Source organism: Epinephelus moara, chromosome 2 (assembly GCF_006386435.1).
Source record: "Epinephelus moara isolate mb chromosome 2, YSFRI_EMoa_1.0, whole genome shotgun sequence".
Taxonomy (NCBI): Eukaryota; Metazoa; Chordata; class Actinopteri; order Perciformes; family Serranidae; genus Epinephelus; species Epinephelus moara.
Genome location: NC_065507.1, coordinates 11,681,767 through 11,697,508, shown reverse-complemented (window position 1 = coordinate 11,697,508; position 15,742 = coordinate 11,681,767). Strand labels below are relative to the sequence as shown.

Here is a 15,742-nt window from a genome sequence, read left to right as displayed (position 1 = left end):
AGCTGGGTTCGGAGGACACAACAGTGTTCATGCGACTTTGGTGATTCCCTGACTTCTCCCTTGGTGGCACCATGAGGTTGACAATTGTAGCTTTGACTGAGATGTCGCAGCAGCTATGGATGACCATGAAATCCTGCTGCCTTTTCATCCTGCACCAATATCCAAAACTTCAGTTTGTCCCATACTTTGGTGCATGACCAACTTTCTTCAATGAGTCCCATCAGCCCGCTGGACATACAATGGTGTGCTGTACTGTGGGGTTTGTGGTGATGATGATATCACCCTGGAAATACTTGTTATATTTATTCGATATTTATGATACTCTCTCAACCATTAAGGTAATTTAATGTTTTACCACTTAGTTAAGTCTCAGTGAATGAAGTTAGTGTTTGAGCTCATCAAAGCAAATTCAAATCAACTATATTGAATTTGTATTGTAAGTATTGAATATTTAATGTGATGAGCAGCAAACATTGTACCTGCTACACATAGCACTGTCATTGTAGGAATGCTGGCATGCTGGTGTTTAAGCACAGAAGCTGGGGCCACAGTAGCTCAGCCCATAGGGACTTGGCTTGGGAACTGGAAGATCACCATAAGGACCAAGTATGGAGTGTGGACTGGTAGCTAGAGCGGTGCCAGTTTGCCTCCAGGGAGCTCTTGAGCAAGGCCCTGAACCCTCAGCTGCCCGGGACGCTCGTCCAAGGCAGCCCCCTCGCTGTGACATCTTCATTTCATGCATGTATAGGTCCTGTGTGTGTGTGTGTGTGTGTGTGTGTGTGTGTGTATTTCGGACCTGTGTGTGTATGACAACAGAGTGAAAAAAATTAAATTCCCCTTTGGGATTAATGAAGTATACTGTATCTTCTTCAGATTTACTAGCATGGCCTTGTTTTAGGTACTTTTGGGTGATCAGGACTTCTGTTTTTGCATATTGCAAATGAGGGTTTTGTCAGCGTCACGTCTTATTTCTGTTTAGTGGCTCTAAATTTAAATAAAGAATGAAGTCATGCTTATTTTTCGAACTGTACGGCAGTGGTCCTGCGTAAATGATAGCCTATTTTATTTTTAACATCTTCATAACACTTACTTGTTATTGTTAAGTCCTTGCATTGTCTTGCCAAAATATATTTCTATGTCCTCCTCCTCCTTTTTTCCAGGATCTCTTAGAACAAAGCATAGACTTTATTTTCCTGTTTGCCCCTGCGCTGCTCACTCTGCACAATGGTCCACTGATCTAAAAATATGCCAACAGAAGAGTTCAAATAAAACAAAAAAGAACCACTGAGTGTTTTCACCAGTTTACTTTAATGCATTTTCCATTGCATCCAAGTCTTAGTCACATGTTTCACTCTTCATTCAACAAAGTGCATTGATTAGACAGCAGTATTGGCAGAAGTAATTGTATTGGTGGTGGAGTCGTTTGCAGTTCTGCAGTAAGTGCATATTTTTTTTATCTCACGTGGCCATTAGGAGTCTTAGTTTGCTTTAATACATTCAGCTGATAGGAGTCATTGAGGAACAATATTGGAAGAACTACTGACAAAAGAGCAGAACACACAGAGAGTGAGTTAAAACCTTTAAATTTGAAGTAGGCCACAAGCAAAGGTATGCCAAGGTAATACTTTTTGAAAAGGTCACTGCCTCTTTGTGTTAGAAAACTAGAATTTCTAAAAGTAAAACATGAGAAATATGTTTGAATTTAACAAAATAACTGTTTTGCATTTTACAAAAGCTACTCATTAAAAACAAACTGACACCACTAAGGCTACTCTGCGCATTTTCAATACAGTACGCCTCTAAACGTAAAATATAAAAATTAAGTCAACATTGCAGTCAAAAGGGAAAGGGGACCAGGGCAAATGTGGGTTAGGACTTTTCAGTTTGGATGGCGCCTTTGAGCACAACACCGACAGTTTCCAGTGGCGTCCAGTGTGGCCTTGGGGAGGGGTGGAGGGGGTCAAGCATCAGGGGTCGGGGGGACGTAACAGGAGGCTCCTTCAGGCTGACACACAAGGCACGCAGAAAATAAAGAGAAAAAAAAAAACAAGGTCACACATTTTCCCAGTTATCTGTGGTGGCTGAGGCAGCCACCATCACCGCTACGCCTGTGCCACCCAGCGTGCCCGCCTCTCCGGAGGCACATCTGAAGCTCACTTAGCAGCTTCCTCTAACAAGGCATGACAGGGGCTCGCAGGGGTTGGGAGACAGCTAAGGAAGGCGGGAGACGAGCACTGCCATTCCTTCAAAGTGTGCTCTGTGGCTATTAATGCAGCGGGTCATAGATGCCTGACATGCAGAGAGGGACTAAAAGACATGCTTTGAAGATTAGGATTATTACTATCATCATCATCACCATCATCATCATCACTGCCACTGCCTCAGAGGAACAAAAAAAAAGGGAATTGTGGGATGTTTTCGTTATGGCTCCAGATGATCCCCAGGCACTGTGTGTGCTCACTGAAGCTGTTTGCACATACAGACAGTGGTGGCATCCCCTTGTAAATAGGCTGCTGCATTATTTTGTTTCCTCTAACTTAACACCTCAAAGTGCACGCCAACGGAAAATGCAAGCGCCAAGGTGAAGCAAGGGGAGCATCAGTGTTAGTATATGAGATTTATGCATCTTATATGTAAAGGCAAGAACATTATATTGCAGTGAATGCAATAACGCTGCTTCATGGGCGCAGTATAGGAAGTAGATAAAGCAGACAGGTTGACTGACTGTTATTATTCGGAGGCCTCTGATTTGATAGCAGGGTCAAAGAGGCACACAAATGCAAAACACAGTTTAATTAATCTGGTTACATAAATGCCAAATATAAAAGCTACACCGAGGGGACCTATTCATGTTGTGGTTAATGTTTGCTACCAATTCACATAATGTTTTACTGCCCTCCAGTGGTGCAGCGAGAGCACTGACTCAAAGCAGTGGGGAAAGTGTTTTTACCTGGATAGTAGCAAGTCAACATCAGTGACGTCGCTCGTCTTCAACTACTCAGCCTCTTCCTCCTGTTAAAAGAAATAATCATGTGTAAATAACAAATATGGAATACGGTGAAAGATGTAGAGAGAATGTATTACTATCTGTGTTTTGAGTTGATCTCTGTAGAACTGTTATGTGATTACAGCATCTTAAGTTTTCCTTTGTCGACTAATCTAACAATTCAGTACAAACTGGGGTGGTCTGTGTGTTATGTTGTTTCAGCCCCTTCCTCTCAGCGACCCGGGTCAGATCCATCAGGCGGGCGGAGCTTAGAGCTTGGTGGATTTAAGAAAAAAGATTACAGTTGGATCTGCTTAGTTTGTTGCGCAAATAAAAAGAAACGATGACAGATGGTACAAAAAAGCCAAAAGCTCTCCCCTCTTATTGCTCTCCACCAAGACTCCTAATTCCGAGCGAATCAGTGATTACTGGGTCTGAATTTTCACGTTGCTTTAAAAGAGTGATCCACCCTCTTAACAGGCATGGATTTCAGTTGTTGCTGTATTTACTACCTGTGTTTCTTCCACGTCTTCTTCTTCTTCTTCTTCTTCCTTTGAGACGTTAAAAAAGAAAGAGAAAATGAGGGGGTTGTGTGAAGTCATGGTCCGAATGACAGTAAGGTGAGAGGACTTCACATATTAGTGTTTGTTGTGGGTGTGGGTTAAAAATGGAGGAGATGAAACCCGAGAGAGGTGCGGCTGGTGGAAACGACAGCAGGGAGGAGAGAAACTAAGGGAACTAATGACCCAACAGATTTCCGTTTATCCTGGGGTGACCTAAGTGAGATAGGAGTGGTGCTTGAGGCAATGCACCATATAAGATGGTGTTTTAAGTCATTACATGATGTGTTTAAACACGTTGCAGTGGCAGTTTGATGACTGAAGTAAACAACACACTCACTAAGGGACAAAGGGAGTTTACATCATTATCTATAATTAGAAGCCACAATCACTTAATTCCATCCCGTCATCATTAACGCTATCGCAAAGAGATCTACACAATCTGGAAACAAATTAGGCAACAGCTCATAATCCAGTGGGTCATCTGATGCAACTTTTTCTGTTGTTTCCTCCCGTTGTTACAAAATAACAAGAAGTGCTCCATCTCATCCATCCTCTTTGGAGCTTGTCACATCCACTTTGTTTCAGGGTGCTCTTGGCAAAAAGAAACAAAAGGCATAACTTCGTCTTAAAAAAAAAAGAAAAAAAGAGAGACATGTCTCCCTGTCAGGTCAGAGTGTCCCCTCTCCATGCAACACAACCAAACACGTCCAAGTTATGCTTGTGTGCACACAGGCGGAGTTGAACAACACAACAAAACTTTCCACCTGTTCTCACAGCATCAAAACAAAACAAAGTAAAGACGTCTTGGCAGACTCTGAGAAAATGCCTGAACAAGTGTTCTTCAGTGCACACTGCAACACTGGACTAACAATAAATACTGTATGGTGCCATCTTTGAAGTAATGCACATCAATGAAAATCAGAGTCACACACCCAAAATGTGCACCGGACTGCACGGCACACAACTGCCCTGGACGGAGGCAGCAGAAATGTTTGCATACACCCGTACACACAGTCTTGGTATGCAATCATATCATGCATAAAAATCCCAGTATGATTCACACCATGCAAAACCAGGACAAATATACCTCTTCTACTTCAGCCTCTTCTTCTTCCTATGGAAGATGACAGCATGTGGTGTTTAGTATAGGAATTTCACAAAGAAGGAAAGAAAATCAACGTAATTCAGTACCCGTATATGGACTCGCATTTTTGTTACCACACTAAATCCACCTTAGATTTAGGTCGAATATGTCATATTTATCATGCTGCACACCATCAGGCATCTCCGTGGAAAATAATCGACCATGCAGCACACATAGAGAGAGGTGGAAAAAAAGAAGAAGGGCAGCAGAAACCTCTCAAGTCTATAAAGCCTAAAAAAATACAAGACGCCACAAACTACCTCACTGCCTTGTTCGTCTTGCTCCTGCAAGAGAGGTGGGACAGCAACAAAAGAAGAAGGAAAGGTGTAGAGGAAAGAGGGCAAAGCAAAGCGAAGCGAAGCAGTGAAGCATACGTGATAGAAGATCAGGCAGAAGCTGGAATGTCTCAGAGAGGCAGAGCTCTTTTCACACAGCACTTAGAACAGGGACATTGTTTAAAGTGGACTTTTTTGTTATATCCTAGGATCTAGAGCAGTCTGAACTCTCTGGGGAAGTTAACCCAGAGTTAAAAGCAATGCTGTGAGAAAAGCTGCTGAGTTGATCACGAACAAGTCAAATTTATCAGCAATGTCTCTTTCCAGAAATCATGACCCGGTTACTCATGGTAATCCACAGACCTTGTTGTGAGCAGTTTCATGTCGGAACTATTGTCTTTCTACCTGCCAACTACATCACAACACAGAACGAAGCATGTATCTATTGATAGCTCGTCCAGCACCACTAGATAGCTAACATTACAGTTCAGCTGAGGAGGACGTCATTAATGTTTACACCTCGAGCTGTCACAAACAACAGCCTCTCATCAACGAATAGGTGCAGATGTACAGAAAATAGCTCAGAGATGAAACTGTTCACAACAAGGTCTGTGGATTATTTTCAGTAACCAGGTCATGGTCTCTGGAAAGAGACATCGCTTTTGAGTTTTTCAAATGTAATTTCTGGTACTATGTGCATCACAAGTGGAGTGCCATCTAGTTCCATTATATTCACGAGAATGCAGACATCTCTACGGCCAATACCTCCAACACTCTGCAGCTCACACCAAAACAAGCTAGACTGATAAATAGCACCACAGGTAAGGAGGAATCACTGTGTATTTCTGATGTGGGGGTGATCTGTCCCTTTAATGTGCACACACCCTCAGTGCTGCTTATAAAGCTTATTGCTGTGAGGACACTGTAGTAACTGAAGGCTACCCTTCAGTGAATCAATATTCACTCATCTAAGGAGTATGAGGACGCTGTTTAGAGAGAGTAAACTGTAAAGTGAAACTGTAAGTTCAAAAACAAGATCTTAAAAATTGAGACGGATGTGTTTCCCCCGCCCCCAGCGGAAATTACATCCCTGTGTGTGAGTGCATGTGCAGATGTGTGTATGTGTCTGAGGTTGTGTGAGTGCAAACAGGGATGCAGAAGAGGGTCAACCCTTAAGAGCAGACTGTAAATTCAATGCACACATACGAGAATGCAGATTCAAACTAATGTGTCTTATGTAAGTAAAAGGATTTCACATTGTTCAATATATTACATTATTACCTGTCAGAAAATAATTCTTATATCGGCAATGTACTTGTGACAAGCACTGGAGGTGATATTTTAAGTCACCGCTACATATGTGAGTGGATAGAGACGATGCACACTTGAGGTTGCGAGCAAAACCTCTTAGCGTGGCCAAAAGTGTTGTCCTTAATCTTAACTTTATTCTGACTCTACTACTCGTTGGTGGGACAAAGTCCAAGAGAAAATGTAAAGGAATGTTTGATAAACTGTGAGGTGGCAAAGGAAGCAAGAAAGGAAACTGAGGAAGGCGAGGCGCAGATTACAACACATATCACATGAATCTACCTCAAGCTGTCGTAGCTCTTCTTCCTCCTAGAAGTAAAATGACAGACAGCAGGTCAGCAGGCTGTGTGGGGAGCAAAAGAGCACCATAGACATGCACTATAGAGAAGTCTCCCTATTTAAAATGAAAACTACATGGGGATAGTTGAGGTTGTCAGGAAGCAGCTACAGAAACTGGGAAGGAATGAGGAACAGGATGTTAGCGGAAAAAGAGGAAAACAAAATGGTTAAAAATGGAGTGACGTGATGAAGAGATGAAAGAGTATACAGATTAAGTGGAAACAGCAGACCGAGACCCCCATCCTACCCCAACCCAATGAGAGCAGCCTTCCCCAATCTCTGCACCATCAAACCCACACTGCTGATGACTATATGGAGGAACCGCAGAAAGAGACGATCACCGACGTACAGTTACCTCTGACTGCAAATCCTCTTCCTCCTGGAGGGAGCAAACCAAGAGATGGACAAAAGGGCAAAGAAGGGGTCAAATGCCGTACGGTGCGTGCATGAGGAACAAAACTGGCGTGAAGACCAGCAGAAGGACCTCTGAAACTGATGCATCTAAGTGATGTGAAGTCATGAGTCAGGCGACTGGAACACAAACTGAAGAGACATGCTAATTCTTACATGCAGCTTCCTGAAGTAGAAGACGTTTCTAACCACAATAAAAAATGTTGTAAGGCAGCTGAGACTTAATATATCCCACATTACCAGGGCGGTAATGACCATAAAAACTAGGTGCCAAAAAGTGGAATGAGGCATTTCTTTAAAAAAAAAGTTCCCTGTTAAATGTATTTTCTTGGTGGTGTGAAGCTGTTAAATTTGTTTGATGATCATGACATGCATTCCCACCACAATACTCTGGAAAACTGTGGCTGAATGGAAGATATTAGTTTTTAGAGGCTACAAAATAGGGAGAAAAAAAAAAAGAGATTTCAAGCATTCAAATGCTTGTACGCAGTCAAAGGGATGAGAAAATAAAAAAATCATCCACTGCCCTTGAACAGAGAATAGGAGAGGTTACACTAAAACCAGAGTTGTACTACAGAGGCGAAAAGCATTCACTTATGAAAAGAAAATATATTCAACCTGTTTTTCTGAATTAACGAGATTATTATCTTGTTAGTTAAAAAACAGAGCAGTATTTTTTCTCCAGTGAACATTACAATTCCATAATATAGTCTACATTGCAAATACAGCACACAGTAATTTACAGTGACAATGAGTTTGTACCTCTTAGTATGGCTGATCATCCTCTGTGCAACATACTGGGCATTAGAGGTTAGCATTGGATCAACTGTGACTATTAAGGAGTGTTATATATATTTCAACAAATTCCACATGACTATTGATTAGAAACAACAATGTTTGAGTAAATATGTCATATATGACATAATATTACTCTATATTTACGACAAGTAAATATTAAAAACAAGTTTCAGTCAGGGTTTAGGAAACAGAACTCTCCTGAAACTGTAACTCTGAGAGTTTCAAATGATATTCTAATGTCCTTTGATGGAGGTGACTGTTTTGTGTTAGTACTTCTGGACCTCAGTTCTGTATTCAACACAGTAGACCATGAAATCCTCATTAACAAGTTGCATGACTGGCCTTGGCATATTAGGCAAAGCATTACACTAGTTTTCTTCATATCTCTCTGACAGGCGTTTCTCCATCTCTACTGGTGACTTTGTATCTGATTCCTCTCCACTATCCTCTGGTGTCCCACAGGGCTCAGTTCTTGAGCCTCTGTTATTTTCTCTATATTTGCTGTCATTGGGACAAAAAAATAAATAGATATAACACTGCATATCATTTATATGCAGATGATATCCAGCTCCACTTCTCGTTTAAACCTTGTGAGCCTTTCAGGTTATCTAGGCTCCTTGACTGCCAATTAGGGTCTGGACCGCTGAAATGCTATGCTAAGCAATGCTAATAAAAGTCACTTTGTCTTTATGTTTTTTTCTTGTTGTATATTGCTCTTGTGAAGCACTTTGTGACCTATGTCTGCTAAAAGCACTGTATAATTAAATTTTGTTTACTTAATTACTTACTCATTTTACAAAGACAGGATACACTCTCACTAATAGACATTCTTTTTAAAGCTCTTAAAACCAATGGTGAATGACAATCAGCCTTACTTCTACTTTGAAATATCAAACAGCACCCCAAGAAGATACTTTTTCGCATTATTATTAACCCAGCTTTTAGGTGAGAATTAAAACAAATGAATTTGACAGTTAATAGACATCTTACAAGTTCAGCTCATGTTAGTAATCATCATTTTCAGATCAAGCAGACATCAGTGTGTTTGTGCACGTTTGATAAACCTACCTGTTCTTCTTCCTCCTCTGCGTGGGCCTGCTAACAGAAGACATAAGATAGTATTAGAGATGTGCACATAGTTCGGACTAATCCCCACACACAACACATACCGGATATTCATACTGAAACACAACAGCACCCACAAATCAGGCTTATTGAACCAGACAAAGGGGCCCTACTGACACACCTTGACCAGGACAATTAACAGTGATTGGATATGCAGTGGAATGCGGGATAAACGACAAGTGGTGACAATATCATCAGCAAAATACAAGGATACAAGTGGGAAACAGCCAAAAAAGCATAAAAAGTTGCAGGAATACAACAGTAAAGACATTCAATGTCCAATGGTGCTGAATAAACAGTGAACAACAGCAAACAGTTACACGTTACATGTTTTTGGTTACTAAATAGCCGAACCCAGAGAGAGACTTTAACAAAGAGATGCAGTACGAGGACGACAGGCACTTAAAAAAGGAGGCAAACCCTTAATATGGAGGAAAAAGACAACATTAAAGGGACAGTGGAGACGCTGAGGGGAGGAAAAACACAGCATTCCAGAAATGATGGGAAAGTAGAGGAGAGGACATTCAGTTCAAAACATTCAAGGGACGGAGTGAGAGGAAAAACTACGGGAGGTGTGACTGTAGTTGAGGGGCAATTACTGTATCCTCTGTGACCTCGTCTGTTTCTTCCTCCGCCTCCTCCGCCTCTTCTGCGGGGGCCTCGTCTCCTGCTGTTTCTCCTTCCACGGCTTCATCATCTCCTTCTGCTACCTCCTCCTCCTCCTCCTCCTCGCCACCCTCACCTTCCTCCTCCTCCTCATGTGCAACCCCATTGCGCTCCTCCACTGGAACCTCCTTATTGTGAAGTGAAAACAACAACCGGTGGTCAAGGAAAACAAATGATGTGATTAAAGAAAGAACTTAAAGTTTTAAAGGCACAGTTGTTCAGACACTGCTTCGACAGCACAAAGACGGTCGGCTCATCAGTTGGAGGAGTTGAGAAACTTTAATGGTGGGTGTTAGTCAATCCTAGGAATAAAATGGAGGAGGGGAGGAAGTAGTAGCATTTAAAAAGATGGAGAGTGGTGAGTCAGTGCTTCCTTTATAAGAAAAGTTTGGAATGATGCATCGTGAGTTGAAGACAGCCTTTAGGTGAGAATCAGACATCATGGCCTTAAAGGAATGTTTCGACAACAGTATGAGATGTAACATGTTTAATAGAGAATTTTAGAGGCGCCTGTAGGTGGATTTTGATAGCTTTGGACAGAGCCAGGCTAGCTGTTTCCATCTGTTTCCAGTCTTTGTGCTAAGCTAAGCTAAACGGCTGCAGTTTAGCTTCACATTTACCCTACAGGCATAATAGTTTTTCCATCTCTCAGTGAATACGTGTATTTCCCAAAATGTTGAGCAGTAAAAGCACAGGGGTACCTGAACTCCTGCTGGGAAGAAAATGCACCTAAAATGAACTCGGTGTGCTCTTTGTTTGTGCAGCACTGCGTTATACCCTATGGGATAACAAAAGGTAGATCACAGGTTCAGCTAAGCAGAAGTCTTCAGTTGTGTTTTTAGCTATTGACATCCAAAAAAGATCCATGAAATCTTCCTCAGTTACTTTAAATCCCAAAGCAGAAAATCAGTGGAGTAGAGGGATTTGTGCTCATGCATTACTTGAATATTATTCAGTTTAAAAGATGGTCAGATTTAAATATCTAAAGTGAATGATGTCTGTTCTTTGGTGTCTTCAGATCTGTGTTAAAGTGTGTCTAATCTGCTCTGTGGTGAAACTGATGACCAGCAGAGATTTTCTTAAGGGAGGAAAATCGTTAGAAAGTCACTGGAATGAAGATGTGTTAAAAACATTAAATGCTTTTTAAAAGTATTGAACTAAAACACAATAATGAAACCAAACATCACATTTCACACTGCAAATCAAACATACCCCACATTGTAAAGTAATAACTGTGGACAGGATTGCAGGAACATGATGCTTCACACTTCAGCACAGTGATGCAATGTCACAGCGTTATAACGACAGCTCTGCATATTGTGTTATTGTGAACATAAAATGTGTCACTCATGCAGAACGCAGTCAGATTAGTCAACGTGATGACTGGGACAGAGTGGAGGAGAGGAAATTAGGAGTCTGTTTGAATAAACAGGTATGGACAGATGTTACACTGGATGGAAAGGAAACGGTGAGAGTTAAAAAAAAAAAAACGAGGGAGAAATGACACGACGGCATTACTATTGCGTCATCGAGGTTCCCCTCTGCATTAGTTTCCTCAGCGTGGGTCCCGTTCTCCACTATGTCCGCCTTGTTGGCCTGTTCTGCTTCCTGTGTTGATGAAATGATCAGGTTTAACATAGGTGTATCAGACGGGATCGGGGATTGAGATTTACTGTTTCACCAGCTAATGTGTCCTCTAAGTTTTTAGGTTGCAACCACTGAATATTTTCAAACCAAAATGATTTCTTTAAGTACAATCTTAAGTATCCATTTAAATATATTTAATAGTGAGATAAAACTAACTATGATTTTGAAAACTGAATCTTAAAAGTCTTAAGCAGTTCTGTCCAAAATTGGATTTATCACTCACAGATGTGTCAGGTGTTTTAACTTGCTATTACTCACCACTGAGGTAAAAGTCAGTCCTGTTTTCCCCTGTATGAAGTGCATTTATTTCATGAAATGACCTGATAGAACCTTGAAATATTCTGGTGTACAGATGATTAATTGTGATGTGTTTAAAGAAGCTAACTTTGTCTCATAAGAGTTGAAAAAAGGCAAAACCGACTATTACTGTAGTGTCTATCACTCTAGTGTTCCCGACTGGTGAGTCCTGGTCCAAAAGTGGGTCCCGGGTCCATTCTGAATGGGTCACAAGTGACTCATGAATATGTCAAGTTTGTAAAAAAAACACACTTTATTTTGAAGTACAATGAATTTCCGGCCAGGGCTTTTACTTTGGAGCTCCGTTTCCTGCTATAGAGAAAGTGACTAATGGACAGCTACATGTAAGAGACGGCAAAGTAGCTCAATGACATGGCCAAATGCAAGTAAGATGCTGAATATATTGAACTGTGTGGTACTTAAACAAACAACCAAGGAGAATCTGGACCCTGTGGCTGGACCAGTTGGAAATCACTGCTCTAGTAGGTCACAATTATACACACTTCATCAGTTATCTATGAATTTTGTCATTGGCAATAAGGTCTGACAACATAATTATCTGGTATTGTTTACAGTGTTTTGTTCTCTGTAGCGTTGCTTGAAAATGCTTGTGCAGCATCTGGTTTAAATAAGTTTTGCTGTCTTGTAAACCCAGGTGGGCTGTATGCATGACACAAAAAAAATGTGCTCATCATATATACAAGTATTTGGCAGGTGTTGATTTCAGGCCCTGAGCAGGGCTTTAAAGTTGTTTAATAACCTGATCACTGCTTGATTAATTTAGTCGTTAGCACAGCTTAAATGATTCTGCTGAGATTTGCTGCTTAAATTGTATTGTTCTAGTCATTAACTGATTGGTTTCACATAGTATTCACTACAAAAAGCTAAGAGTGTTGCAGAGACCCAAACCAGAATCTGTCTGACTGAATTTAAACATGCTCAAGGAAAATATATAAAGACTCTTTGGCTGAACTCTCCATGCTGTACCAAGACTGCAGATATACCGCCTGGCATAGGGGTGAAAGACATTAGATTATTGTGATTTTACACAGTAGAAAACAGAAAAAAGTTCCAACCTTTGACCCAGGAGGAGGGGGCAGCCCAAGGAAGGCATACACCGAGTTGTCCTCCTTGGCATCGAAGAACGTTTCATAGTCCTGCATGAAAACAAAAGAAAATGTTCTTTAACAATTCACTTCATCTTCTATTCCTACTGTCTCAACATGTGCCCTCGGTGGAGTGTGTCTGCACGGTGTAATAACTGCACATACAGTAGGTTCTCTGTTTTAAGCACAACAGTGTACAATGATAATGGCACTTTACTCCTCCACCCTGACCATGTGTTCTGGAGTCAGCCACTGGTAAAACTTCACTGTGGGGATGTTTCTGTGTACTCACCCCACAGTAGCCTTCTTCATTGAAGATTTGAGGGGGCAGAGGGATGCCGTTGGCGGGCTTCTTTTCCTCAGGGACATTCTGCCTCATCCACATGCGGTTCTCCTCATTGCAGGCGATGTCCAGCTGAGTGTAGTCCACCTTAAGAGCCTCCAGGAAGCCGACCACATCTTGCTGCTTCTTCTTGATCTGGGATGGAGAAAAATAATAATAATAAATAATAATAACAATAATAATAATAATAAATAATAAAGATTACAAAAAGAGAGGAAGCTACTTTATTAATCCCCAGGGGGAAATTCGATTTTTTCCAGTCTGTTGTGATACATGCCCAGGCCCAAAATACACACACATGCACAAACAGGACCTATATATGCATCAAATGGAGGGATGTCAGAGTCACCATTTAAATATGACACCAAGGGTTGTGTTATACTTTCTCCTGGCCCCATCCCACTAAATAAATACATAAACTATGGCTGGAACAATTCGTTGATTGGCAGAAAACTAACTTTTTTGATACTGATTAATTATTTATCAAGCACAAATGCAAATATATATCACTGCATACTGAATATCTTTGTGTTTTGGAGTGTTAGTTTGACAGGAAATGTAAACTGAAGGTGTCATTTTGGGCTCTGGGAAGTCATGATGGTTTATTTTTGACTTTTTTGGTTACTATTCTGACAAATCAGTCTAAACAATTAATCTTTAAATGAAGAAAAAAATGATCAGGCCAATATTGAAAATTTCAGTTTTATAGTATATGCATATATGTATGTATGGATAGATAGATGGATAATAGAGTTGGGAATCACCAGAGGATCCAAAATATGGTATTATTATTACAATATTATTGTGATTTTAAATATGTTTTGATAGTATTGAGCGTCTCCTGTCCCTTTAATGTTGCTTTTTTCTTCCATATTAAGGGTTTGCCTCCTATATAAGTGCCTGTCGTCCTCGTACTGCATCTCCTCGTCAAAGTCTCTCTCTAGATTTGGTTATTTATTAACCAAAAACATGTAACGTTCCTGTTCGCTGTTCTTATTCACTGTTTATTCTGTTTCCCACTTTGTATCCTTGTATTTTGCTTACTATTGTGATAAAATATATTGCGATATATTGTCTTTTTTTTTCAAACTGCAAATTATTAACATCTGTTTTATCTAATAAGATAAAGTTTTCAGTCTGTTGATCTCACTTCAGCCATTTTTTTGCAGCAAAATGTATCTAGCAGACTGAAAAAGCAATTGATTATATTATTCTAGTAGGCTTGTAATATTATTAATTTATATAATTTAAAAATCGTGCTCTGGTTGGCACTGTGTGACGATGCGATATTGCCACACAAAAATATTGCGATATTATGCTGTAATGATTTTCCCCCCAACCCTAATAGATAGATAGATAGATAGATAGATATCCCAAAATTTTCAAAATATACCAGTGCAGTTATGAATAGACATCTACTCATTTCTAACCACAGTATGTGTAACTTGCATCTATCCCTGGACACACGGGATGGAAAACACTGGAACATGCAAACAAATCCACTCTGAGGACAAAACAAAGTCTTTCTGCTGTGAGACAACACTGCTGGCCAACTGGGCCACCATGTCACCCCTGGACTGCTTCTAACTGCTTCTTTAGCTTTGCCTAAAGTAGATTTAGAAGATCAATTCCCCTCCCTGCTGTGGTGATCACCCCACCTACTGTTTACACAATCACCTCAAGGTACATCTAAATACCAAATAATATTAAAAGGTTGTTTCTTGATGCAATATCTCCAGCGGCACCGGTTAGCCTGTGTGGTCTCTATAACGGGGTCCATGACATGAAACACTTTGGGAGCCCGTTCTAGAAAGCTCTGCGTGGGAATCACACCGACTTGCGGTGATAATTAAAGTCCTGTAGCTCTGCAGAAGCAAACACTGAGTATACATCAAGCCATAAACATGCCTGTTGATATACATGTACGCATTTAAAAGCAAGTGACATTAATTTGGAGTTTTAGCGCTCCTGAATCGAGGTGAGCCAAAGTCCTGATCGGTATAAGCAGTAACAAAGTTGGCTCTAATGAGAACCGAGTCGCAGGCTGAATGCTTACCGCAGTGGATCCCGATGAGGTGGCGAGAAATACTTTGATCACCATTTTGTTACAATATATTTTGTAGAGTATGCAACAAGTAGGCTCTTAAAGGAGCAGTCGGCCTCCTCTATTATTAGAGCTCACCCAGGACGGAGACATAGCACTGAGATCACACACAAACACACACACGTACACGCACACACTGCTCGGGCTATTTTTGTCTCCGGGCTCCATTAGTGCAGGATTGGCGGGTTGGCCCCTAGGGGCGCAGCACCATACAGGCTGATTGGCAACTTCAGCTGTCTGTCGGCGCAGGGGACAGTGAAGTTAGGCTCCAGCTCCTTGCTGAGTGCATATATGGACAGAAATAGCACTGACCAGCACTATACGCTGTCAGGCTTTGGTTTCCAAACGCAGGAACTCGGGCCTGTTTGGGGTCCTTGCATAAGTCCCCCAACAAAATGGGAATTTGTTCACTTAATTCACACAAGATCATGGGTTCTCAACTTGCTTTGACCAGGGGCCACTTTTGCAAAAATAACAGGAGACCAGTGGCCAATTAATAAACAAACATTACTAATATTAATCAGTAGGTTATATGTAATAAATTAATTACCTGTTTTCAACCTGTCAACATTTGCTGACCTCATTCAGCTTTGCCAAAAAGCAAATCCAGTGGCAGCAGCCCCACACAGA

General features: G+C 41.0%; 1 protein-coding gene across 50 annotated transcripts; it reads right to left on the bottom strand.

The window, feature by feature from the left end:
• Window positions 1-1,289: 1,289 nt before the first annotated feature.
• sh3bgr (SH3 domain binding glutamate-rich protein) lies at window positions 1,290-15,318 on the bottom strand. 50 transcript variants are annotated; one of them, XM_050057940.1, is made up of 12 exons: window positions 15,065-15,318; window positions 12,958-13,143; window positions 12,636-12,716; window positions 11,134-11,223; window positions 9,549-9,740; window positions 8,893-8,922; window positions 6,965-6,994; window positions 6,559-6,585; window positions 4,637-4,663; window positions 3,499-3,537; window positions 2,951-3,012; window positions 1,290-2,005 (listed from the first exon to the last, which is right to left on the bottom strand). In XM_050057940.1, exons 1-11 carry the CDS (start codon window positions 15,107-15,109, stop codon window positions 2,995-2,997), a joined length of 765 nt encoding a protein of 254 aa, XP_049913897.1. In that variant the 5' UTR covers window positions 15,110-15,318; the 3' UTR covers window positions 1,290-2,005; window positions 2,951-2,994. The 50 variants fall into 50 exon arrangements, with proteins under 50 accessions (XP_049913897.1, XP_049913879.1, XP_049913888.1 ...); XM_050057922.1 differs by having other exon boundaries at window positions 9,549-9,743; window positions 15,065-15,313; XM_050057931.1 differs by having other exon boundaries at window positions 8,893-8,919; window positions 9,549-9,743; window positions 15,065-15,313.
• Window positions 15,319-15,742: the final 424 nt, after the last annotated feature.